Source organism: Piliocolobus tephrosceles, chromosome 1 (assembly GCF_002776525.5).
Source record: "Piliocolobus tephrosceles isolate RC106 chromosome 1, ASM277652v3, whole genome shotgun sequence".
NCBI lineage: Eukaryota > Metazoa > Chordata > Mammalia > Primates > Cercopithecidae > Piliocolobus > Piliocolobus tephrosceles.
This window is the reverse complement of record NC_045434.1, coordinates 204,340,377-204,367,652: the sequence shown is the minus strand read 5'-3', so window position 1 is coordinate 204,367,652 and position 27,276 is coordinate 204,340,377. Positions and strand designations below refer to the sequence as shown.

At 48.9% G+C, this 27,276-nt stretch overlaps 1 protein-coding gene across 1 annotated transcript in view; it reads left to right on the top strand.

The window, feature by feature from the left end:
* IGSF21 (immunoglobin superfamily member 21) overlaps positions 1–27,276 on the top strand; it is a 268,005-nt gene that overhangs the window by 212,877 nt on the left and 27,852 nt on the right. Inside the window, exon 4 of the mRNA XM_023219848.2 lies at positions 11,478–11,596. Coding sequence (XP_023075616.2) covers positions 11,478–11,596 — 119 coding nt within the window. The remainder of the gene's footprint in view (positions 1–11,477; positions 11,597–27,276) is intronic.

Here is a 27,276-nt window from a genome sequence, read left to right as displayed (position 1 = left end):
GGTCCTTGCCAGTTTGCCCACTGTTAAATCATGACTGGCAAGTCTGGGGCACTCCTCTGGTCAGGAGTAAAGGAGCTTTCCATGGTGACCTCGTCCTGTCCCACCCAGGGCCTCAGGACAAAGGACTTGAGGTGCAGAAGCTGAAGCTGAGAGCCGATGACCTGCTTGAGGTCACACAATCCTGGGAGGCAGAGTGGAGTGTGGTGAGCCCCACCCGTCCAGCATCAAAGGTCCCCTTGCAGCGTGCAGATAGAACCGAGAAAGATGTGGCTCAAACGTGGCCCAGTGTGAGTGAAGAGTTGTCCCCTCGTCCTCACCCTTCATGATCAGCAGGAGGAAATGGCCAAGGAGCCTGAGACGGGTCCCAGGCTCCCTGGAGAGGGTGAGGGGAGGGCTTAGGGAGGGAGCTGGGGGCAGGGTGGAAAGGGCATTGGCTGGAGTGTTCTGGAAGTTCTCCCCTCTGTGCCTCCTTTCTCTGGTAACCCTCCTAGCCAGCCCTGCATTCCAATAGATGCCACAGATATTTTGTACCCACTGAGCAATTGTATGACAGAAACAGTTTTCAGGTTGGGGGCAGTGAAAATCATACTAATGGCTTTTTAAAGGCCCTAAAGAAAAATAGTTCAGGCAGCCTTGGAAAGGGCGAAAACACACAAGGAGGAAAACACACAAGGAGGAAGGTCGTAAAATTCTCAGTGTCGAGGGGCTCAGCTCTTAGGTAGTGGGGCTTTTCCGGAGGCTCCAGTCCCCCTGCCCAGTGCTGCCCCATCCCTTCCTCTCCCTTCGGGTCCCACCCCCCACTCCCCACTCCCAGGCTATACAACCTGGGAGGCCTCCCATCTGTGCTGAGTGTTCTCAGGGAAGCCCACCACATTGAGAATGGCCAGGCTCCTGACTGGCTCCCCAGCCAGAGGAATGGCTGGAAGGAGGCAGGAGACCCCAGGCAGTGGGCTCCCAGCCCCATGGAATGATTCTGCCATGTCTTTTCCCTATTTGGCTGGGGGAGAAGTTGGACCCAAGTTCTCCCGCGTTGTGTGGTGAAAAGAGCACCAGGTATTTCTGTTTCATTGAGATGCCTCAACTCATTGAGACTTTTGGCTCACAGCAGCCACAGCTGCCGATCACTACTGAGCCTCTGGATGTATCAGCTTTGTAACAAGATCGGCAGATCGCCAAGCCTCCAACCGCCTGCAGGGGGCGGTCATGAGCCCCCATTTCCCAGAACTTTTGACAGATCACCTGGCCCAGGTGGTCTGGCCTCTCCTTCCCAGATCTGCTGCTGATTGCTGCCTGGCCTTGCATAAATCACTGTCTTTAGTTTTCTTGACTGGATAACCCAGGACCAGCTGGTCACCCTGATTAAGACCAGGCTTTTCTGGGAGAGCTATTAAAGGAACAGAGCTTCATGTATATTCTGTGCTCATAAGACAGGTGCCTTAGCTCAAGTGAAGGTCTCCTGTGTCCCCCTGCTTCTCTGCTTGGTGCTGTCCAGTGGCCCCACACCTCCCGGAGGAAGTGTGTCCCTACTGTGTCCCTGGAAAGGACCTGATGGAAGAGAAAACCCAGGGTTTAACCAAAAGGAGGGGAGGGAGTCATTTCTGGATTTCGGGTTGTTCTGTCATCAGTATCCTTGGAGTTGAAACTTTGCCTTCACAGGCAGGTCCCCAGGAATATATTGACGCCATTGTTAAGGTGTCCTTAGTCAAGTTCACACCAGGGAGGATGAGACAACGTGCTCTTGAGCTAGGTCTGGAGTCTAGGTCCCACTTTCTGGGCTGAGCTCGAGTGTAGACCCACCTCCACCAGGCAGGGAAAGACAGAGAGTGCATCGTCGTCTCTTTTAGAAGCTGGAGGACGGGAAGCAGGTACAGAGCAGGGGTTGGGAGAGCAGAGCGAGGCTCAGCATTTGGTTAGTGCATGGGCCATGTCTGTGTATGGCCAGCTTTCTGGCAGTCCCCGGTGTTTGAAAGAACCCCTGTCCTCAAGTAATTTCCATCCAACGATATTCATTAGGCAGCTGCACTCTGTCAAAAACATCCAAGCACTAAGCTGTGGTATTTGGGATTTGGTGAAGCCAATGGAAGGAGAACACCCAGTGTGTCTGCAGCGGGGCAGGGCAAGGGTAAACGGATGGATGGACTGATGGGGAGGGAGAAGGACTGAGGCCCTGAGTCTTCGAGCGGGCGTCTCTGACCAGCAGCAGCAGCACCTGGGGGCTGGTTAGAAATTCTCAGGGCCCCGGAACGATTCTGCCATGCCTCTTTCCTATGTGGCTGGGGGAAAAATTAGACTGCAACTCCCCAGCATTGTTTGGTGAAAAGTGCACCAGCTATTTTTGATTCACTGAGACTCCAACTGTAGGCTCACCAGAATCTGCATTGGAACTAGATCCTCAGGGGATTTTTGTACATCCCAGCATCCCCCTGGGGTCTCCTGTAGGGGATCCCACCCCACCACAAGGTCTAGGGAGGCCCTTTCCTGCCTGTCTCCATCTGTTTTCCCAGGTCTGCCAGCTACCACAAATGCTATCCCCAGTAGCCAATTTCCCAGTCCTGGGAGGTGTGTTTCCTCACCCAGGGACTGTGATGGAAAAGCAAGACGCTGTGAGGGCAGCCAGGGATAGGCAGCAGCCAGGGCTGGCTGAGCAGGTGCACACCTGGGCCACCGGGCCAAGCTAACTGACCTGAGCCACCCACAGCTCCCAGCCAGTTCTGCAGATTACACAGATTTGAGGAGCGGGGGGAAGGGCAGAGACCTCTCCCCCGCCCATGCCCCCGCTTTTTTTTCCAGGGAGTAGCAAACCCTTTCCATGTGTCTTATTAGCGAACATCCCTCTGGTACTCAAAGTGGCCAGACACTTTATGGCCAGTTTTATTAGCTCTGCCTCACGGCTCTGTCCAGGTGGAGCAAGCATTCTGCAAATGTTGCCCCCATACCACAGGGCATGACCCTGAACTTGGAGAGTGAGCAGGTGTTGAAGGGAGTGAGAAACAAGGCCCGGGCCTCAGGGAAGAAGCAGCCCATCAGGGATGCGTGGCAGGCGCAGAAACAGTAAAACTTCATTACTTCACACTTGGGATCTTTCCAGCAGGAATGAGGGAGAGCAGAGCCCAGGCAGGCACTTGGCTCATAAGATTGCAGGGGGTGTGTTTAACCTACTTGCAGGAACGACTCTGTCCCCAGTCCTTTAGAAGCTTGGTTTCCATGCAGACAATGGTTATACAAATGAAAAGCTTCTCTCATCTCTTCATTAAAGCACAGCCTCACAGGACCCATCACTACCTGAATCTTTTCTGTTAGCCCAGAATGAGATACTGTGTATATAAATGAAGACGTTTGAATTACAAAATGCTTTTTAAATTGGGTAGATTAAGAAAGTTTGGTCCTGAAGAGTCTTCTCCTTCGGTTGCTGAATTTTGGCAAGAGATGCAAAGCCGCACACCACGTTTCTCCCTCCATCTGTCCCTCCCTTCCTCCTTTCTGGGTCTGGGCCACATCTGAGTTTGCAGTCAGACTGAATTTGGGCTTGCTCCTCCAGTCGATGGAAGCCGCGGGAAGGTTTTGTGTTGGGAAAGGACAGGCCAGATCTTCACCGTCATAAGGTCACTCTGACAGCAGGGTGGGGGCCTCAGGCAGGGAGACAGTGGCAAGAATGAAGACAAAAATGGAGAGGCTCTGGGCCAAGCAGAGACAGTGGTGTGGAGGCAAGGAAACATCAATGAGCCACCTGTGCCACAACATCCTCTAATTTGGGGGAAAGAAAAGAGGGTCAGGGGCACCCAGGCAAATGTGATGCACCTTTTCTCATAGAGAAATCCTGTAGCTCCCCATTCTTCTTTTCCAAGCCTTTTTATCCATGTTGCACACACAGTTCCAACAGGACTTGTTATTTGAAGCTCACTGCAAATTGACAGCAACACTTAGAAAGTAGGAATAGGTTGGCGGGGGGGCACGAGGGACAACATGGAGTGAGCTGCTTCTAGAAGAAGGCACTGAGCAGTGTGGGCAAAAAACAAGAAAAACCAAGAAGCCGTCATGCAGTCACTTTAGAAGACAGTTGGGCAGTGTCTTATAAAGTTATAGGATCAACCATGCCATGTCCTCATTTGCACACACAGCACCTCTCCCCAGGTTAACAGAGACGATCCAGGTAGCTGTCTGGCCTTTGAGGCTCCCTTTTAATGAAGGGAGAGCCATCCAGGTGTCCATCAACAGGAGGATGGGTAAGCAAATGTTGTGTAGCCATGAAATGCGATGCTGACCAGTAGGGAAAAGGAAGCAACAATTGGTAAAGGCAACAACATGAATGAATTTCAAAATAATGACAAGGAGTGGAAGAAAACAAGCAAAACATAGTATACACTTTGTGATTCATTTATATAAAATCCTAGGAATCATGATTTATAATGACATAAAGAGGATCAATGGCTGCCTGAGGATGAGGGGCATAGATTATAAAAGGGCACAAGGAGCCTTTTAGGAGAGATGAGTATGTTCATTATCTTGATGGTAGCAATGGTTTCAATACGTCAAAACTTATCAACTGTGGAAATGTTGAGTAGGTACAATTTATGGTTTGTCAATTACACCTCAATAAAGCAATTAATAAAATTGAAACAAACAAAGGCAAGGATCCCAGGAGACCTTTAGCATCAGGGTAAACTCACCTAACATTGCAAAACCCCTGAGACTCGACAGGATGAGATTGATGTTTGTTTTAATGACCTTGATCCTGGGACAGGTTAATTCACATCCAGCCTCCTCCCTTTTAAGAAGGAGACAGATGAGATGTAGACAGGAGGCAGATTCCAGAGAACAGGCATCTTTACAGTGTTGTCATTTAAAAGTACAGGTGTTCCTGGACTTACGATGGGATTACGTCCCAATAAGTCCATCATAAGTTCAAAATATCGTAGGTTGAAAATGCACTTAAAACACCTGATCTACAGAACATCATTAGGTTAGTGCCTAACCTAGCTTAAATGTGCTGAAAACACTTTCATTAGCCTACACTTGGGCAAAATAATCCAACACAAAGCCAATTTTATAATGAAGAGTTGAGTATCTCATGGAATGTTTTAAGTACTATACTGAAATTGAACAGTGGAATAGTCGTACGGCTGGTTTCTACTGAGTGTGTATGGCTTTCACGCTGTTGTAAATTCGAATAATAATAAGTTGAACCATTGTGAGTCGGGGACCGCCTGTATCGTTTTGTCTGTCTTGTTCTCCAATATATACTCAACACCACAAGCAGTGCATAGTACATGGTGGGTGCTTAACAGTTTGTTTTAAAATTTTCATCAATTCACAGTGTAAGGAGAAGAATATGACAAGCCCCCCCAGCATGCCAGGCCCTGTTGTAAGTGCAGCGGTACGTGTTCATTCATTCAGGCTTCAGTTTTCAGCAAAAGTCAAATATTGGATCACTTGGTTCTTCAATAGCACAGGAAAAGCAAGTCAAACTCATTTCCTGTGTCCTCATAGCTCCACCCTCCCCTCCAGTGTCTTCATTCTATGAAAATCTAGGACTCTTCCCAGTGGAAAGACAAAGCCAGGAAGGAAAGCTAAGCAGAGGCTGTAAACTCGTGTAGGGCGTGGAGAATGTGCACAGGACTTGCTCAGCAAACCTCAGTCATCAGCATTAAGGGCCCCGCCAGAAGCTTGGAGCAGGAAATTTAGGAAAATAAAAGGCCATCCTGTTTCTCCCAGCAGGGAGGAAACATATGGCTCTCATTACCTAGAGAGGTGGCAAGCCTCAGAATAGAAACACGCTCAAGAGCGATGGAGGCAAATTCGGAGACCAGAAAGCTCAAATCAATTTGCTGATCAAGGAAGATCTGGAGGCAGTGGCGGAGAGCACTCATGGGTTCCAGCCTCCATCTGGCTTGAATCCAAATCAGGCCACCTACTCACTCTATGTAGCAAAGATTCAGTTAGAGAGGGCAAAATGCTCAGTGCAGTGCCTCCTACCGTAAATCTTTACACATGTTGGCACTTCCCCAGTGGCTGTAATCCCACAAGGCAGGTGTCATAGCACCCATGTATCAGATGGAGAAACCGAAGCTCAAAGAAGCCAAAGGACCTCATCCAACATCACATGCTAGTCAGGTGCAGAGCCAAGACTATAGCCCAGGACTCTTGACTCCTGGGGCAGCCTGTTTCCACTGACGTCATTCATATAGGTGATACTCCTTGAGCACCTACCAAGTGACCTTCCCTCCTTGCTTGGGAGGGAAAACAAACAAGTTATACTACAGCGTGACATGGACAGGTATGTGCTCCCAGAGACAGATGCAGCCCTGGAGAGGTGGAGATGAATTATGTCTTTGGAGGACTGGGCAGTCAAGGTAGCCTGCCTGGTGGAGGTGGCATCTGAATGTAGATGCTATAGAGCTTAACATTATAGGTAAAAGCATGGAGGCAGGGACCAAAACCTCCAGCATCCCTGTACCCATTCCCAATCCAAGCCTCAGCTTAGGGCATGGCATACTTCTGTTGAATGTGGATGGCCTACAGCCCTGGCCCCAGATTCAGCAGAAGCTGCAGTGCCCAGCCGTTGCATGGCCTTACCTAGTGAAGGCATGCAGGCCAGGGGGCATGCAGCATCGGCTCTCTCTGTGCCTGACTTTTCAAAAACACAATTACTCACCCTTCAGAGACGCCATCAGTGTTGGTAAACTCCAGCCACTAAACTGCATTACACTGATCTCTCCAGAAACCTTTGCAGTTATTAATAGTTTATTGATCGCAGCCCATTGCTGATGAGGGCAGGCCTCCTCACCCTCACCCCCCTCGGGTCCCTGCTGTCTGTGGAAAGCCTTCTATTCATCATGCAGATCAATGCCACTCAATTCTGGGGAAAGGGAGTCTCTGGGCCACTTAATCCACTTTAGAAAGACAACAGAAAAGGCAACATTTTAGATGAGGTGCTGAGAAGAGGTGGATTGGTCCAAATCAAAGCTGTGACCTGGCAGCTGTTGGATCTGCCAATGAGAACTAGAATCTGCCTTGGTTGGAGGTGGGGTGATCTGGACATGTCAGGTGGTAACAGGGGAAACCAGGTGAGGGGTATACAGCGATCTCTGTTATCTTTGCAAATCTTCTGTAATTCTAAACTTATCCAAAATACAAATTTTATTTTTTTAGAAAATAACTTGGCTCATGGAAGGAATGGAAAGAACACCACTGTAGCTGGAGGAAGGAGCAGGGGCGTGGGAGAAGGGAAGGTGTGAGACATGGCTGGAGGAAGGGGCAGGGGTGTGGATAAGGGAAGGTGGGAGGCATGGCTGGAGATATAGAAGGAACAAAGTGTGCTGGACCCTATTGGCAAAGACGACGATTCTTATCTCTCTTTTTGCCATTTTTATTGATAACTTTATTTTTTAGAGCAGCTTTAGGTTCACAGCAAAACTGAGCAGAAAGTACAGAAAGGTCCCACCTGCCCCTGTCCCACACATGGACAACCTCTGCCACCACTGACTTCCTCCATTTCAGTGGCACATTTGTTACCATCAACAAACCTACATGGATATGCCATTATCACCCCAAATCCATAGTTCACATTAGGGTTCACTTTTGGTGTTGTGCATTTGATAGGTTTTGGCAAATGTTACTACTTTTTAAAATGTTTTTATTGAATTGATATTGCTGTCTCATATTTTAAAATTTACAGTTTTATTTCTATTTAGAAGATTTTTATATTCTCCATTTTATTTTATTTTATTTCCATAGGTTTTCGGGGAACAAGTGGTGTTTGTTTACATGAGTAAGTTCTTTACTGGTGATTTGTGAGATCTGGGTGCACTCATCACCCGAGCAGTATGCCCTTTACCCAATTTGTAGTCTTGTATCCCTCACCCACCTTCCACCTTTTCCCCCAAATCCCCAAAGTTTATTCTAATGCCTTTGCATCCTCCTAGCTTAGTTCCCACTTATGAGTGAGAACATACAATGTTTGGTTTTCCATTATTGTGATACTTCCCTTAGAACAGGGGTCTCCAATTCTATCCAGGTTGCTGTGAATGCCATTATTTTGTTCCTTTTTATGGCTGAATAGTATTCCATAGTATAGATATATACCACAGTTTTTTAATCCACTCATTGATTAATGGGGCTTGGAGCTGGTTCCGTATTTTTGCAATTGCAAATTGTGCTGCTATAAACATGCGTGTGCAAGTCTCTTTTTCATATAATGTCTTTGTCATAAAAGCAGAGAGAGCCTTTGATGGGACTTAGGTAGAGGAGTACCATTCATCTCATTTGCATTGGAAAAGATCTGGATTCTATCTAGAGAATGGATCAGGAGGGAGATTACCAGGGACAGAAAGCCCAGTAAACCCTCTGCCTCCATATTCCAGGTGAGAAGAGATGCTGACTGTGGAGATGGAGGGAAGTGAATGGTTCAGGATCTATTAGGAGTAGAACACCCAGGACTTGGTCACTGTCTGTATTTGGAGGGTGTGGAAGTGGGAGATGTCAAGGAGGGTGCCCAAGAGTGTGCCTTGGGCTAATGGTGGAGGACAGGTCTGGACATTGGAGGAACTAGGGAACCTGGGCTTGCCCCTTCAGTCGATGGGAGAAGGAGCATCTGGTGCTGTACACATAGTCCTCAGTGAGAAGCTGCCTTTTTCATAAAGCAGCAACCCCGAGCTGTCTTCTATACCACCTGTGTGTGAGGTGTCACCTACATGTGTCACCCAAGCATATTGCTTACATTACTATCACCTGAGCATGTCATCAGGGTGGCAGTTGCCTAAACATGACACTATAAACACATCTTCTGCAGCCATCACCTAGGTGGCGGTTACTTGCACGTATCTGCCTGGGTGTCAACCATGTTATTATTATCTTATTACCTCATCTGGAGAGCTGCCAGCCACACATGCCTCCTGAGCCTGTTTCCGTACAGAGCTGTCACCTGAACCTGCCACCTGCACTTCTGTCACCTACAAAAGTCATTTAAGCAGGTTGTCTCTATAGCCAACACCTATGAGTGTCACCAAGTGCAAATTCTGCTCCTACTGTTTGTAAGCCATGGGGCCTTGGGTAAGTCATGCCATCTCTCTCTGAGTCTCCATTTTTTTTTTTTTTTTATCTAAAGTATGTCACTCCAGGTGACTGTCACTCAGTAACGGTGCCCGGTAAAGAGGCTATTTTTTCAGTCTAGCTGAGTTACAAACAAAGAAAATCATTCCCGGAGGGGAGACTGGTCCCCTGCTGTTCCCACGTCACTGTGCTCTTTCTTCTGAGATGAGCGAGTGGAGGGAGACGGCGTCTTCTCAACAAAGTGCCCATCTTTAAGTCCTTCCTTGACAGTGGGTAGACCAGATGTCAACCTCTGTGTGTTCTATGTAAATGAAGGTGTTTGTTTATGCTAATGTGTGCTGGGTGGTGGGAGGGATGGGCTGGCTCAGCTCAGTAAGACGACAGTGATGGAAAAAGAGGCTGGCAGCCCAGGTGTTGGGGGACAGTGAGTCACAGGGGAAAAGGAGCCAGAAGACAAAGATGAAGCAGGTAGCTAAAAGGACAGAAGAAAAGAGTGAAGCTGAGGTTACGTTGCCCTGCAGAAACAGGTGGAAGAGCAAAGTGGGAAGTATGTCCAGGAGGCGGAAGGGACGATGAAGAACTGGATTGAAAGAACCTCGCTTCTCAGGGGTAGCAGAGCAGGGTCACACGCCCAAGAGCCTGAGCGCTAACCAACTACTGCTCTTTCCTGTTCCCAGTGGGGTCCTTGTCAGGCAGGTTAGTGGGGTAGGGCCGTGGGTATGGATCCCTTCCCGTGGTGTCCTACTATGACTTGGGAACTTCTAAGACTTAAACAGATACCCCAGTCCCACTAAGTTGTAGCCAGAATAGGCTGGAACTCGCATGAAGACAGACATGTTTCCCCAATGCAGCAATGACATAGCCTCTGTAACTTCAGGCCAAGGCTCCTTCCCATGCAAGTGTCCAGATTCCACTTGCCAGGAATTCCCTCTCCCCACAGAGCTTCGCAGGACTGAGGAACAATACAGAATGGCCCCTCTGTCCATTTGGGTGCAACATTCCTGCTTATAGAAGTCCTGCAGTGACATCATTGCATTTAATCTTCACTGCAGTCACAGGAAGTAGCACCTCCACTGTTTAGGAAAGAAAATGGAGAGGGGAGATGGACTGACTTATCCAAGGTCCCATGATTTACAAACAGTAGGAGCAGAATTGGAACCTGGTTCTCTTTGACTCCATGGCAAGGCTCTTTTCAATATAGAAGGGAGAAAAGAGCCTCCCTGCTGGTGTTTTCCATGGGGAGAGAGAACATACCAACTCATTTTCACATGGTCTGACCCTGTAGATGCTATAGAAAGATCTAGAACAGGAGCCGTCCAACTACATCCTGTGGGCCAAATCTAGCCCATTGCCTATTTTTTCACAACTTGTGAACTGAGAATGCTTTTCATACTTTGAAATGGTTGCAGGAAAAAAAAGAAGAAGGATATTGTATGGCAAATGAAAATTATATGAAATTCAAATATAAATGATCATAAGTAAAGTTTTATTGGAGCACAGTTGCACCAATTTGTTTACGCACCGTCTGTAGCTGCTTTTGTGCTGCAAAGACAGAGTTGAGTAATTGCAACAGATAATGGAAAGGGCAACGAAGCCTAAAATGTCTACTCTCTGGACTTCTAGGAGAAAAGTCTGAAAGCAGGTTTGAGGGGGTCTCTCCCATCCTCAGGGATCACCTCCTCTGAGACGCTCTCCCGATCACCTCAGGGGTGGAATTGGCTGCTCCCCAATCTGAGCTCAGATAAGCTCATGCTTTTACATGTGAGTGTGGGACCCAGATCAGCTTTCCTACCTCCTTGTCCACTGGGATGGGGGCTCCTTGTGGACCTGAATTTTATTGTCTTTCTCTTCCATGATCTCAGGACTGGGCATGAAGTGGCAGCATGGCGGTGTGGAGAGAGAAATTCAAATTTCCATACTGGCTCTTATCTGTATACAGGGTTGGGGGCAATTGACTTCCGTCCGGAGCCTCAGTTTCCTTGCTTATGAAATGGAAATATGGACCCTGTGCGGAGGCCGTCATGAGGAAAGAGGGAGCTGATGCCTCCAGTAACAGTTTTGAGTCCATACTCATGCAGTGATACACTAAATGCCCACATCTATTCACCTATGCCGTCCTCACGGCTCCCTGGAAGTGGGCAGCATCCCAGGCTCATGGAAGCTGACAGGCTAAACAACTGCTCCAGGACCCACTGAGCACAAATTGGACTTTGGCTGAACACAGTCCACACCTTCACTGTCTGAAAGGCTGAGTACAGGGCCTGCATACAGTCGGTGTTCCCTAAATGCTCCCCTCCTCCCAGCCCAGCACACAGGCATGTGTTTGTTAGTGGAGGCTGCATCAGTGGGCATCGGGATGAGTTTCCTTGAGTGCTGCCTTACCCTGCCCCACAATGATGGGCCCTCACCCTGTCTTCTGCCTCCCCTAGGCTGCCCGAGGTCCGGATCTCAGACAACGGTCCCTATGAGTGCCATGTGGGCATCTACGACCGCGCCACCAGGGAGAAGGTGGTCCTGGCATCGGGTAACATCTTCCTCAACGTCATGGGTGAGTGCAAGGCCACTGGACCCGGCGTCTCAGTGAGGAGGATGAGTGTGTTTGAGTGTGTGTGTGCGTGCACACAGCAGCCATCCTGGGGGCCATCTACCAGAAGTTCTGTTGTGCTGGTGTCTTCCCTCCTGCCCTTGTCATGGAAGGTCAACCAGACCAGGCTGAGCCAAGGTGTGACCTGTGAAATCTTGCCCCCCATGGGCCTCCCCTCAGGAGGTCCCCTTCTCGCAGCACAGGCACCCCAACAGGACCCTCCCCAGGGAGTGAAGGACAGCACCTCAGCCAAATGCATAGCTGCTGCAGAGGGAACCATTCTGCCCCTCAGTCAAAAGCTCCCCCTGCACTTCCTGAGGTCTTAATGGAGATGGCATAGGATCTGGAGATGAATTAGGAAGTGCTCAGGGCTGGGATTCAGAGCTCCTGGGTTCTCACCCTCTCCTCTTGCCTCCATTTATGCACCTGTAAAATGGAGGTAACAATACTGGTGTCTATCTCCAGCTGGCTGGGTCCTTGGGTAAGTCTATCCCAGTCCCAGACTCAGTTTCCCCATGTGTAAAGCAAGAATGCTGCTCTGCGCATTCTCAGAAGCCCTCACCGGCTCTAATGTTCTTGTCAGATACACACCTTTGGATTCTGGCTCTGTTGCAAGGATGCTGGGGACTTGGCCTTGACTCTAGACTCTGTGTTCTCCAGTTTTCTTATCAAATAATATTTATCAGGGAAACAAAGCTATGGTACACAGGCAATCAATGAAAGCATAAAGGCACTGCTGAAAGCCGCTGCTTCTGGGGAAATTGAAAACCCCCAAAGGCCGGACCTCCAGAGGGACATTGATTCCTGCAGCACAGCCTGTGGCGGTTCTGGCTTCCCAGTGGAGCCACGATGCAGGAGGTGGCGTTGCCAGGAAAAGCCCCTCTCTCGCAGTTATTCATGCACCAGTCAGCTCCTCTAATAGAGGAACTAGCAGCGTTTGGGTGTCTGGCTCTGGTGTTGGTCCCACCTAGGAGGGACATAACTCAGTTTGCACCATCAAGGAACTCCCAGTCTGATGAGAGACATGTACTTAATCAACCATTTATGCATCACAATGTATCGAGCACCTACCTACGAGGTAGCAGGGAATGGACCCAAACTTTTTATAGGACAAATACTTATCTATAGAGATTTTGCAGGAGACAAGCATAAAACACATGCATAGATGAATTGAAAAGAGCGTGCAACATGCTGGAAGAAAATAAAGCAGAGTAAAGGGATAAAGAGTGACTGCAGGTGGGTGGCTGCTAGCATAAGGAGGGGACTCAGGGAAGGCCCCTCTGAAGCTGTGGGCTGAAGACTTTACATATGTTATATCATTTAGTCCTCACAACCAACCCAACGGTACATGCTAGCATTAACTCCATTTTGCAGATGCAGAAATGGATCACAGAGAAAGCAAGCAACTTGCCTAAAGTCACACAGCCAAGTTCACAAAATCCTCCTATGATATCAGGCAGCTCAGTGTTGCGCTGGGACTCAGGCATCTTGACTCCAGGGCCAGCTCTGTCACACTGCTGGAGGCAGTGAAGATGCTGTGCTAAGGCCTCACTCTAAGGTGCCTTCAAGCAAGGCCAGAGTCCTCAAAATCCATCCCTCCATGAGGCCCACACTTTCCATTACTTCGCCAAAGAACTCTGAGCAGGTTATTCTCCCTCTGTGGCCTTGATTTCTCCCATCTGTACTGTATTAGTCCATTTTCACGTTGCTGATAAAGACATATCCAAGACTGGGCAATTTGCAAAAGAAAGAGGTTTAATGAACTCACAGTTCCACATGGCTGGGGAGGTCTCATAATCATGGTGGAAGGTGAAAGGCACGTCTCACATGGCAGCAGACAAGAGAAGAGAGCTTGTGCAGGGAAATTTATGTAACCATGAGATCTTGTGAGACTTATTCACTATCATGAGAAATAGCACAGGAAAGACCGATCCCTATAATTCAGTTATCTCCCACTGGGTCCCTCCTACAACACAGGGGAATTGTGGGAGCTACAATACAAGATGAGATTTGAGTTGGGACACAGCCAAAGCATATCATGTATCATCAGAGGGTTGACAGATAATCCTACACTCCCTCCCAGCTCTGACACTTGTGAGTCTCTTACTCCATCCACTAGGCGAGGAAACTGAGGCACAGAGCGATCTCGTGGGACTGACTCAGGTTGCACAACTGGCCTGATGGCCTCTGCTGAGCAAGGGAGTGTGCTCCTGGTAGGCTCAGTGACTGAGACTTTTCCTCTCCTTCTGTGTCACTGCCTGGGGATCAGGGACACTCCCTGTGGGAGGCAGCAGTCACCAGAGACCAGAGCGCTGGGAAGGAGGGAGCAGCTGCTGTAGTTCCACTTACCAAGCGGTCTGATGGGGCTCCATGGACTCTGCAGGCAGCTGAGTCTTCCAGGAGGGGCTGGGCAGGGGCAAAGCTAGTGATGCAACCCCTACCTTCCACCCTGGCACTTTCAGACGCAGGGTAAGGGTGACCCCTGGAAATTCAGGGCTTTCCTGGCAGGATTTTCCCTGACATCGCACCCACCCATCACAGCCCATCCTCTGCTGGCTCAGTGCTCACTGTGTTTGCCGTTGGTCTTCCCAGCCCAGCTGTCCCCCAGTGGAGCAGATCCACCTTTGCTCACTATGCCCATGGGAATTGATATGGCAGCTGACACGTCTCCCGTCCCTCCCTGGACACGTGCATGTGCCTGACAGTGTGTGAGCTTCTGGCTTCATGTGTGTTATCTTTTAGAATCCTCATGACAACCCTGTGAACTGAAGAACTTTATGATCCCCATTCTATGAGGAGACCGAGGCTTAGCGGGGAGAAGTGACTTGTTGGGTTCTAACAGCTCTCTAAGTCCAAGTCTCGTGATCTAAACCAGCACTTCTCAAACTTGAGCATGCAGCAGAACTGGCTGGAGGCTGGTTAAATACAGATGGCTGGGTCCCACCCCCACAGCTTCTGACTCAGCTGGGCTGAGGTGGGGCCTAAGAATATGCATTTCTCACAAGTTTCCAGGGGATGCTGCTGCTGTTGGTCCAGGGGTCACACATTGAGGACCACTGATCTAAATCTCTAAGTATTTCCCAAAACACTAGTTCTGTGTGTATCTATATACTGATGGTTATTCGATATTATACATTATCTACAACTATGCCTATACTATTACCCATATGCAAATGTATTTTTCCTCCCTCCTCCCACTTCTCACCTCACCCCAAACACAGCAGGATTCCTCCTCCCCTGATTTCTTAGCATACAAGTTAAGGACATACTGGTTTAGGTCCCAATCTCAGCTCTGCTCTGTGAACTTAGGCCCATTTTCCTCTGTGAGCCTCAGTTTCCCCATCTGTAAAATAGGGATGGGGATGCTTCCCTCCTAGGGTGGCTGTGAGGCTTAAAGTAGAAGAATTTTGCAGAACACCTAGCCCATCAAGAATATCATTGAAGAGCTCAGTTACTTGACTCTGTTGTTTTTATTATCACTGTCTCTGGTTTGCCCACTCCTGGGCACAGCCGTGGCTGCCTCCCTCTTGCCCCTGGTTTTGGCCCCAGCAGAGAGAAGTCCCCCATCCACAGCTCCAAAGAGCCCTGCACTAGTCTGAGGAATGACTGCTCTGGGAACACAGCTTCATGCACCGTGGCGGCCTGGAAGCCAAGGAGTGTCTCTGGGAGCAGCAGGGACAGGGGTCTCTGCTTACTCACCTTCTCTGGGCTTCTTCCCCAAAGGTCTGTGTGTCCTGGCACCACACACCTATGGAAGGAGTCAGGATATTTCCCAACTGTCATAATGACAGCAATGCCTCACACGTGCCCGATTTGAGCACTTTCAGAGGGCTTTCACATTGAGGACATCACCCAATCCTCACTGCAGATCGGAGCATGAGGTTTACTATCATCCCTAACTCACAGATAAAGAGACTGAGGCCCAGGGAAGAGAAGGTATTTGCTCCAGGCCTTATAGGGTGGGGGTGATCTTTGTGCCAGAGCAGCGTGGCTTCTGTAGCTCACCAAGGTCCTGAATGGTGACAGGAGGCCTGGGGGAGGCGGCATGGCTGAGTGTTTCTCATACAACACCTCCTGTAACCCATTGACCACGCGGGCCTGGGAGGCAGGCACCAGGATGAGCCCATTGCACAGACCTGGCTCAGAGGGGCATGGGACTTGGCCGAGGTTGGAGGGTTAAATGAGATCATCTATAGAACAGAATGTTCTGGGCCTGAGGCTTGGCACATTCTGGATGATCAAGAAATAGTATCTCTTACGACAAATAGTAGTCGGATCAGATACAAACCAGGCACAATTAGACCAATCTCTGTAAACGTCTCCTTCAAATACGTTTCAGGGCAGGTTTCAAAAATTAAAACTGACTCATTGCTTTGGTTCGTCTGTGGCATTGTGTTCACACACAAAGACCCTCCCTTCAAGTGAGCGGAGGTCACTGAACGCTGGGGTCTCTTTTGTGCCACATGGGACCCCAAGGGCCGCTGCAGCCAAATTGAGGCAAGACAGCTCCTCCCTGATTTGGAGGTCGATGGGAAGCTCCCAGGACAGTGGGGAGAAGGAGAGCCGAGGAGCTGGGGACGGCCCAGGGCCCACCTGCCTCAAAGCACAGAGCAGTTCTGCCAGACAGCCCAGCACCCCAGTCTGCCATCCACACGTCCACATCCAGCACATTCTAACGCGGCCATTTCCAGAGGCCTCCGGGTGCAGATGAAAACGTGAGTGCAGCTGTAATTTCACGCCTATAACATCCCACTATGTGGTGGGGAAAGACATTTGGGAGCCCCGTGGGTGACACCAAGGGTGTATGCTGCACACAGTCATTAAAATGTTTTTATCCGAGCTGCAGATAAATTGTAAGCCAATTTGAAAGCTGCGTGCTGGGCCCCAGGAACGCATTATACACAGTCATGGAAGGATTTTGAAGGTTCTTCTGGGGGTGCAGGTTAGGGGGAGGGAGCGTGTTGAGGGTGCGCTGCTACAATCAATTAAATGTTGTGAGAGCCAGGCACCCCACCCCCATCGTCACCGAAGTTAAAAGACTCTGCACTTCTGGCTCCTCTGGAATGCCAAGGGGCAGGGTTTCTCTGCCACCGAGTGGGGCCCTTTCAACCCAAAGCTAAAAAGCAAGATCACCCTCTGCATGCCAGCACTGAGCTCAGGGTTCAACTTAGAGTTAATCCCTCGCAAAAGCCCTCGGATGTGAGCCTGGTCATCTCTATTTTACAGATGATGGAGCAGAGGCTCCGAGAGTTTAAGGGGCACGTCTACGTGAGTGACAGAGCAGGATGGGCAGGAGTGGGGCGTCCCACCAGGTCTGCCTGAGCCCAGAGCCGGTACTTACACAGCAGCCTTAACTCCCAAGGGAAATTTCCCTCCCTTTGACCATGAGTCACACAAACCTCAAACAAGCACTGGAGTGGGGACAGAGTGCAGAGGGGACTTCCTTAAGACTGAGCCCTAACTAGGTTGCTCAAAAACTCCGATGGTCCTAGCATGGCGGCTCACGTCTATAATCCCAGTACTTTGGGGAGGCTGAGGTAGGTGGATCTCTTGAGCCCAGGAGTTCTAGCCTAGCCTGGGCAACATGGGGAAATCCCATTTCTACCAAAAATTACCTGGGCTGTGGTGGCACGTACCTGTAGTCCCGGCTACTCAGGAGGCTGAGGTGGGAGGATTACTTGAGCCTGGGAGGTAAAGGCTGCAGTGAGCTGAGATCACGCCACTGCGCTCTAGCCTGGGCAACAGTGAGACCTTGTCTCAAAACTGAAACATAACCAAACCAATAAAATCAAACATCAACAACGAATTCCGATGGATGGGTGGGGCTGTTTGCCTTTCGGGATAGTAGGAGTCTAGGAGGAAGACAGAATGTCTGTGTCCTTGCCTCCATTCCTGTCCCCATCCCCATTTTTGGTTCTCTCATCCACTACTGTCCAGCATCTCCCCCACTTCTCAAACTCTTTGAAAGGAGCACCGAAGTTGGATTCCAGCAGACCTGGGTCCAAATCCCAATTAGTGTCTACTTTTGACATGGACAGTCTAGTATTGAATTTCCTTTCTGGTAACAGAGCATATCAGAACGTCTTTTTTGTTCAAATATGTTATCAGGTGACTTGGATGCCCACGTGCAGGGACATTCTAATTTTCATTTATTCATTTTTGTGTTCATTCATTTAACATATATTTATTGAGCACCTAGTACATTGCAGGCACTGTTGTGTGCACTGGAGTTTGCAATGAACAAGAAGGGCAAACAACAACAACAACAACAAAAAGAAAAAAAAAAAACAAATAAAAAACTGGCCCTCACAGACAGTGCAGTAGGGGAGGTAGAAGATGAGCAAGTGAAGAGATGGGGAGACAAATGGGATGTCAGTGGGTGGTAAAACAATGTCAGGAACAACCCATCAGGAATGGGGCTGTTCTAGGTCAGTGTGGCCCCTCTGAGAAGGTAACATTCAAAAGAGGTGAACTATAGGGACTTCATTCATTCATGCCAGTGATTCAATGACTTACTGAGCATCCCCCAGGTGCCAAGCACAATTCTAGGTGATGTGGATACACTGACAACAAGACAAGGTCCTTGCTTCATGGACTCACGTTCTCTAAGGGAAATACCTTCATGGTACAGAGGAGAAAACTAGCTTTTGGGGCTGCCCATAGCAAATGACTGCAAACTGGGTGGCTTAAAACCATAGCAATGTATTGTCTCACAGTGCTAGTCCTAGAAGCCTAAAATCAAGGTGTCAGTAGGGCCATGCTCCCCATGCAAGGGAAAAATCTGTCCTTGTCCCTCCCCTTGCCTCTGGTGTTGCTAGCAATCCTTGGAGTTCCCTGGCTTATAGATGCTGATCTCTGCCTCTCTCATCATATGGTCTTCTTTCTCTGGCTCTGTGTTCCCATCAATCTGTTAAGATTTGTTTCTGCAGCCTCTTCTGCTTCTGCTTCTGCTCCTGCTCCTGCTTCTTCTCCTTCTCCTAATCCTTCTTTCTTCTTTCCTCCTCCTCCCCCTCCCCCTCCTTCCTCCTCTTCCTCCTCCTCCTCCTCCTTCTTCTTCTTCTTCTTCTCCTCCTTCTTCTTCTTTTCTTCTTCTTCTTTTCTTCTTCCTCTTCTTCTTCTTTTTCTTCTCCTCCTCCTCCTCTTCCTCCTCCTCCTCCTTCTCCTCCTCCCCCTCATTCTCCTTCTTCTTCTCTCTTTTTTTTGTGTGAGACAGAGTCTTGCTCTGTTGCCCAGGGTGGCCTCAAATGCCTGAGTTCGAGCAATCCACCCACCTTGGCTTCCCAAAGTGCTACAGGCAATGAGCCACTGTGCCCACCTCAACAGATTTTTCTCCTTATAAGGACATCAGTCATTGAATTAGGACTCACCCTAATCCAGTGTAACCTCATCTTACCTTTAGCACAATTGCAAGGACCCTATTTCCAAATAAGGTTACATTTATACGGACTGTGGGTCAGAACTTCAACACATCATCTTCAGGGACATAATTCAACCCACAGCAGTAACTGAGTCGGGATGTAGCACACCAGGATTCCCTGTCTGACTCTGAAGCTGATACTCTCTGCTCCCAACCCCATGCATGGGTCACCCTTCGTTAGACACTGACTAATATGCAGGTGCTGTGCTAAACTCTTGTTGTGTTAACTCACTGAACACTCACAGAAGCTCTGCAAGGTGAGTACTATCACTTTCTCTTTAGCAGGTGAAGAAACTGAGAGGTGATGTCACCTCCCTACACCACCCCGCCAGCGTGTGGCAGGGCAGGGGTATATAGCCATCCTGCATGTTAACCTCTGCTCCTCTAGAAGTTTACCAATGAATAGGAAGCCCAGACTCATAAAGTATTGATACACGTTAATAAAATGTTCTACTTCAGGATCCCTGTCTTTCTTCTGGAAGCTTCCAAGTGAAGTTGGCAGATGAAGTAGACTTTTGGAACCTGAGGCCAGAGTGGCACCAAACCACACTATATGCTTTGCAAGTCTGGAGCCAGGAAACACAGCTTCCACCCCAAAGAACAGACGTTAATGAACTTTACATAATGTTTCTGGTTGGTTTGTCTTTTTTCAGTATGTTCTACTGATTTTTATTAAGTATGCCTGGTTGTGAGGCGTTTTTCCTTGTGTTTTGTTTGTTTGTTCTGTTCTGTTTTGTTTTGTATTGTTTTGTTTTGAAACAGACTCTTGCTCTGTCCCCCAGGCTGGAGTGCAGTGGCACGATCTCAGTTCCTTGCAGCCTCTGACTCCCGGGCTCAAGAGATTCTCCTGCCTCAGCCTCCCAAGTAGCTGGGATTACAGACATACACCACCATGCCTGGCTAATTTTTCTAGTTTTAGTCGAGATGAGGTTTCTCCATGTTGGCCAGGCTGGTTTTGAACTCCTGACCTCAAGTGATCCTCCCGCCTCAGCCTCCCAAAGTGCTGGGATTACAGGCATAAGCCACCATGCCCGGCCCTTTGTTTTTTCTAAAAAAGTGGTTTTATTGAGATACAATTCATATAACATACAATTCACTCATTTAAAGTGTACAAGACAGTGGTTTTAGCATATTCACAGAGTTGTGCCTCTACCACCACAATCAGTTTTAAAACATTTTCATTGTTCTCCAAAGAAACCCTGTACACATCAACAGTTACGCACTGCCCAACATTGTCCATCTTCTCCTCAGCCATCAACACCCTTTCTGTCTCTATAGATTTGCTGGTTCTGGATATTTAATATGATGAGATTATACAATATGTGGTCTTTTGTGGCTAGTTGCTTTTGCTTTACATAATGTCTTCGAGGTTCATCCATATTGTAGCAGGTACCAGTACTTCATTCCTTTTCAATGCTGAATAATGTTCCATCGTACGGATAGATCATGTTTTGTTTACACATTCATCAGTGGATGGAAATCTGTGTTGTTTCCCCATTTTGGCTACTATGAACAATGCTGCTATAAACATTCATGTACAAGTGTTTGTGTGAACATATAGTTTCAGTTCTCTTGGGTGTGTATCCTCGGAGTAGAACTGTTGAGTCAAACGATGACTCTGCATTTAAACTTCTGAGGAACTTTCCAGACAGCTTTCCACAGTGGCTGCACTGTGTTATATTCCCACCAGCTGCATATGAGTCCCATCTTCTCCACATCTTTGTCAACACTTGTTACTATTTGTCTTTTTAAATATAGCCATCCTAGCGGATGTGGAGTGATATCTCTTTGTGGCTTTGATTGGCATTTCCCTCAGGGCCAATGACACTGTACATCCTTTCCTGTGCTTCTTGGCCATTTGGACATCTTCTTTGGAGAAATATCTCTTCAGAGCCTTTGGCAATTTTCAATGGCCTTATTTGTCTTTTTATGATTGACTTGTAAGAGTTCTCTATCTGACCTACATGTAAGTCCCTTATCAAGTATATCATTTGCACATTTTTCTCCCATTGTGTAGATTGTCTTTTCACTTTCTTCATGGTGTCCTGTGAAGGACAAAATGTTTTAATGTCAATGAAATCCAGTTTATCTATTTTTCCTTTTGTCACTTGTGCTTTCTGTGTCATATTTAAGGAGACTTTGCCTAACTCAATGTCACAACTTACTCCTGTATTTTTCTTCTAGGAGTTTGTATAGTTTTAGCTCTTACATTTAGGTTTATAATGCATTTCAAGTTTATGTTTATGTATGGTGTGAGGGAGGGGTCCAACTTCATCATTTGCATGTGGATGTCTGGTTGTCCCAGCCCCATTTGTTGAACGCACTATTCTATCCCCATTGAATTATCTTGGCATCCTTGTCGAAAATCAATTGACTGTAAAAGTGCAAGTTTATTTCTAGACTCTCCATTCTGTCTCACTGTTCTATATGTCTATCTCTGCACATGTCTGGTGCTTTTCTAACCATCTGCCACCTCCAGCCTGGCTCTTACTCTCCAGCTATGTGACTTTAGGCAATGAGTTTCACAGGAAATTCTCCTGTTTAGTTCCTTGAACTTTCCCCTTAAAAGAAACTTACCCTGGGACTGGTGAGGGTTCCCAGAGGAAAAGAGAGTACAGAAGGTCCTGGGAGTGATGAAGTCTGAGTCTACTTCCAGGAGGCCCGGCCAGAACCTTGGATTTCTGGAGAGCTGGATTCTTGCTTTCTAAGACCAGATTTTTGAACGTGATTCTCTGGAATCCCAGCCTGGCACTCCCCTCTGGAAAAAGCAGCAAATTTCCAGGACCAATAATCAGAGTGTCAAGAACTTCTCTCTTTTATTTTTTCACTCTGTCACCCAGGCTGGAGTGCAGTGATGCAACCATGGCTCACTGCAGCCTCAACTTCCCAGGCTCAAGCAATCCTCCTGCCTCAGCCTCCCTAGTAGCTGGGACTATATGCGTGTGCCACCATACCTAGCTAATTTTCAAAAATTTTTGTAGACACAGGGTCTCACTCTGTTGGCCAGGCTGGAAGAACCTCTTTTGACTTGGGAAGAAGAATCCTCTATACTTCCAAGTGAGCTAGGGAGATCTGAGGGCTGAGCGCAGACCTCACCCCTCTCAGAGGCCTGCTGATCTCCTGTAGACCTGAGCAAAACAGAAGTAACACCACTGTGCTTCTCTGGGGGACAGCAATGGGAAAGCAGAGCTCAGTTTGCAGAATTCCCTTTCAAGAAGGCTGTCTGCGCACAGGACAGCTGTGGGGGAAGTGAGGCTTCTTTCAAGCAGAGCCACCGCACAATGGTGTGTATGGTGGTCCAAGGGGCAGGGTAGATCAGTGGAGGGAGGCTGCCAGTCTGAGATCCCTGGGAAATCCCCAGAAAGGCAAGATTTAGAGCCTCAGCTACCTCCTTTCCCAGGATGCCTGCTGGGTGGAAAATGATCAGCTCCTTCCTCTGTCTTAGAGCCTGAGTGGATGAACCACCTGCTAGACTTGGGCTAATTATATTAACTGGCCCCAGGCGATTACTGTGGCCACAGACTCCAGGGAGCCAGGCTGCTGCTCCACAGGGGAAGCAAGGAGGCTGTGGAGGGAGGCATGGGCTGGCTGGGATCTAGGCCAGAGCTGCAGAGAATTCCCAGAGCACTGAGGGGGAGACAGTATGAACACGCGCTTCCACCTCTTACCCCAGAAACCCACGGGGTCTGAGGACCAGGCCTGGGCTACTCTTACGTCCAGGCAAAAGGCTAGACAAGCCCATCTTCAAGCCCTCTCCCCCTGCCTGCACCCCTTCTTACCACTCTGGGTGAGTGACATGCAGATGCCCAGCCCCTCCAAACTAGACGAGGTGGAGGCCAGATAATCCCCCATTTGAGAATGATCTCTCTAGCAAATTAGCTTGACCATAAATGGAGTTTACTTCCTTAGAGAGTTGAGGAATGGCTAAGGGTATGTGCTTTAGATTCAGACATAACTTTTCTACCAGGTTCTGCAACTAATAGTAATAAAAGTGGTTAATGTTTGCTTGTTTGTTTATTTATTTATTTGAGACAGAGTCTCACTCTGTTGCCCAGGCTGAAGTGCAGTGGTGCAGTCTTAGCTCACTGCAACCTCCACCTCCTGAGTTCAAGTCATCCTTGTGCCTCATCCGAGTAGCCAGGATTATAGGCGCACACTACCACGCCCAGCTAATTTTTGTATTTTTAGTAGAGACAGTGTTTCTCCATGTTGGCCAGGCAGATCTTGAACTCCTGACTTCAGATGATCCACCTACTTGGGCCTCCAAAGATGGTGGGATTACAGGCGTGAGCCACCACGCCAGGCTATAGTTAATGTTTATTGAACATTTACTATATACCAGGCACTGTTCTGCTTAACACCTGCTATATCACTTATAACAGTTTTCTAAGGTCAATTCTGTTATTACTTTATCCATTTTACAAGCGTGAAAACTGAGGGGTTATAAAATGTGCCCAAGGACACAGAACTAGAATTCAAACCCAGGCAGGCTGCCTGCCGCCCCCAGGGACCCAGCCACTATGCTGCCGCACCTCTCACTGGAATGTGGCCTTTGGAAGTTTATTTTATCTCCCTAGACCTCAGTGTCCGTTTTTGCTGAATAGGGGTTACAGTAGCACCTGTTGGGACATGAAATGTAACAGACAAGTAAAGGCCTGTGTCACTAGCTCACAGGGAGCGCTCTGGGGGAGGAAAGCTGTTCTTACTTCCTACCCATGTGGCTCCAACCCTCACCCTATAAGTGTCAGTGGGGCTGAGGGTAGGGTCAGAACTGTGAGAAGTGACAGTGGCCCTGTGGGAGCTCTCAAAGCCAGGCAGTGACATCGCTGGCCTCCCACCCTGGATGCTGGCAAAGGTGGTCAGGAAAGAGGATGCAGCCAGCAGCCCGGAGTCTAATCACACCTCCTCCACCATTTTGCTGTGACTTTTTCTTTCCAAGCCTCAGTTTCCTCCTTTGGAAACTGAGGGTACTCATGCTTTTTACCCCACGGGCTGTCTCAAGGAATAAATAAGACGGCACCTTCAGGCGTACAAAAAGTGCTTGGCCCAGATGCTGGCATCATTGTTAGGGCAGGGCAGGAAGTTAGAACAGAGACAATAGGAGCCAACTCAGAACAATAAATGCAGTGGCCGGACATAAGAGGCCTTTCCAAGCAGAAGCCACAGGACATGGGGACCAACTGGAAAGATGGGAACAGATGTGGAGACACAGTGGACCTGGCACCGGATAGAGATGGTCCTCTGAGAAGGTTCCAATGCAACCATGAGATCTCACTCAGCAGCCAGCAACTGCAGAAAATGGGCCGCTGGGGTGGAGAGGCTAGGACGTGCGGACCTCTACAGGCCTCTTCCCTGCCAGCCGGAGCTTCTGAGTGGGGCAGCAGAATGAGAAGTAGGGGGCCTGAGACAGCTGGCTGGGCTGAGCTACCACAAACTGACTGGAGTGGGGGATGCGGCCCACAGGACTGAGGTGGGAGTGGTCAGGGGCCCTTGAGCTGGACGTGAGCGTGTTCAGAGACTGGCCACTGTCGTCTTGAGTGCCTGGACCTGGTCAGGGAGCTGGAGGAAGGACACCCATGCTGCTCGCCTGCCTGCCATGGGCCTCCCAGCCAGCTGAGGTCACCAGCTGAGCGCCAGTTTAGAGAGGGGCCAGACAGATGGGTTTGGGACTCGGAGGAGCATTTTGAAGCTGACTGGGTCATCTAGCAAGGACGGTCACTTCCCAGCATCAGCCCCAAAGGTCCAAGCCTGCTGACTGCTTCCTGGACAGGCTTCTAGTACCCTCCCTCCCTCCCTCTCTGAACATAGTTCTGCAAAGAAATGACCTTGACCATAGCCCACCCTCACCCAGGAACAGGCCCAACTCGTTTCATCAGCTGTCCCTCTAATCCCCCTACAGCCTGCAGGGCAGAGCCTGTGGTGCCTCAGTATGAGTGCCTACAGAGGTCAGGAGACATGCCCACTGTCCCACAGCAGTGAGTGGCACTGAGATTGGAGCTTAGGTCTTCTGGGACCAGAGCCCTTGACTTTCCCACTCCATGAAGCTGCCAGGAAAACAGAGGGACAGCCACATCTCTGAATGTGGGACAATGTAGTAGCCATATGGATCTCTGGATCAAGGGCCTCTCAAAAGTCCTGGAAGTCAGTGGGGTGGGGATCTGTATCCCCATTTTACAGAGAAGAAAACTGAGTCTGCTAATAAAAGGAAGGCTAGAGTTTGAATCTGAATATTCTCTGATTGTCACTCTCCTTCCATGGGGACCTGAGGCCCTGAGCTGGGGAGGCAAGCGAGGCCTTTGAAACCTCTGACCCATTATTGTGACTGGATGAAGCAGACAACCCAGTCAAGCAGTTTTTCGTGCATCTTGTCCCTGGGGAATAGAGCTAGCCGCTTGTCATAGCCCCTCTCCAAGGGAACTCAGAGCCTAGGGCAGAAACAGAACACTTGCTCATTCATTTCTCACACTTAAAATTCCTTTGATTCAAGCAATATTTGTGAGCACGTACTATGCACCTGCTGTGGGGGGAGCACTGAGAGAGTCCCACCTCCCTTAAGGTAGCTATACAAATTAGAAATTCATTTTGATATAGGACAGCCAGGATACAATCTAATAGCACTGAAGTTCTCAGTTACAAGGTACCAAATGTTGCTCCAGGCACTTAAATAAGTAACTTGCCCAAGGTCACACAGTGAGTAAGTGACAGAATTTGTTTTCAAACCTGGATTGCCTGGCTTGGGAGCTTCTCTATAGCCTCTCATGAGATGGCCCATTGAGCCCTCCTGAGCCAACTGAAGAGATTTTTCTGCTTCTGGAATTATCTAGGCAGGTGTCTGAAGCCCCCTGGTGCCCTCACCAACTCCCTGGATCTTCTGTGTCTCACATACCAGGGCTCCCCTCTTATTCCAGAGTCAGATCAGCAACAGCCTCCCAGGCCCCACCAGAGCAGGCCTGCAGGTGCATCATTAAACCTTGACAAGAGTGAGGTCAGTACGATGCTTTATCCTCTCCACCCCTGGGAGCTGGATTTAGTGGCTCCAGCAGAAGGTAAACTTCCCCTCCCTGGAACAGGCCCCTTAATTACTAGTGATATGTGGCTGTTGAAACTGCAGTGCCTTGGGCCCAGTGATTTAAGGGGCAGGCAGGAAGTGGAAGTTACAGGTGTTAACAGAGCTGTATCAGGAGCTGGGAGAGCAGGGATCATAGCGTGAGGAGGCCACAGCTGCCCCTGGAGGAATGCTGCCCACAGGCACTCTTACGGAGAGATAGGTGATCCCACTGCCTCAGGTACAGAAGGAGAGACTGAGGCCAAGATCACACTGCAATTGGGCTTGGCCTGAAACTCAGCAGCCCTGACTCTGCTGCCAACTTGCAGTGAATCCCTGGACTCGGTTTCTCTATCTGCATATGAGAAGCTCATGTGCTGTAGAGAAGCTCCCAAATCAGGCAATCTGGGCTTGAAAACCAAGTCTGAGGCGGAAGACTTCACTCACTCCCTAGGAGCAATAATCACAATAATTTTCATAACAAAAGCTAGCACTGATTGAGTGCTCACTGAGTGCCAGGCATTCTACTAAGAGCTTTCTTTGGTTTAATTCTCACAACAGCTACTGAGGTGGTCATTCTTGTTATTCCCATTTTACAGAAGAGGAAACCGAGGCTCAGAGAGAAGAAGCAACTTGCCCAAGACTGCATGGCTTAGGGAGTGACCAAATGGAGCATCCAAGCCTCTCTCTCTGAAGCCAGAGCTTGGCCTCTCTGCTCTGGGATGTAAGGTCCAGTTGGCCCTCAAGGAGTCCATGAATGATGGGTGAGAGAGAAAAGGGCACAGTTTTCCAGAATTCCAGCAGAAGAAAAATAGGGATGATGGGGGAGGACTAAGGTGCAAGCTAAGAGATGAGGAAGCTCCCAGGAGGGAGTCTCCTCCAGAGGAGGGCATCAGGAAGGCTTCATGGAGGAGGTGGCATGGAGCTGGGTCTAGCAGGCGGGTGGAGAGATAGGACAGGAGGTGCTGCAGGCAGATGGAGCTCTGCAGGCAACAATCAGGGGCGGAAAAGCATGGCAAGAGAGGGGACCCCTGCATGGCAGGAACCCAAGGTATGAGAAGGAGCAAGGAATAACGTATCATCACAACAGCACGCATCACAACAGCAATCACCACAACAGCAATCACCACAACAGCACTCACCACAACAACAATCACCACAACAGCACTCACCACAACAATT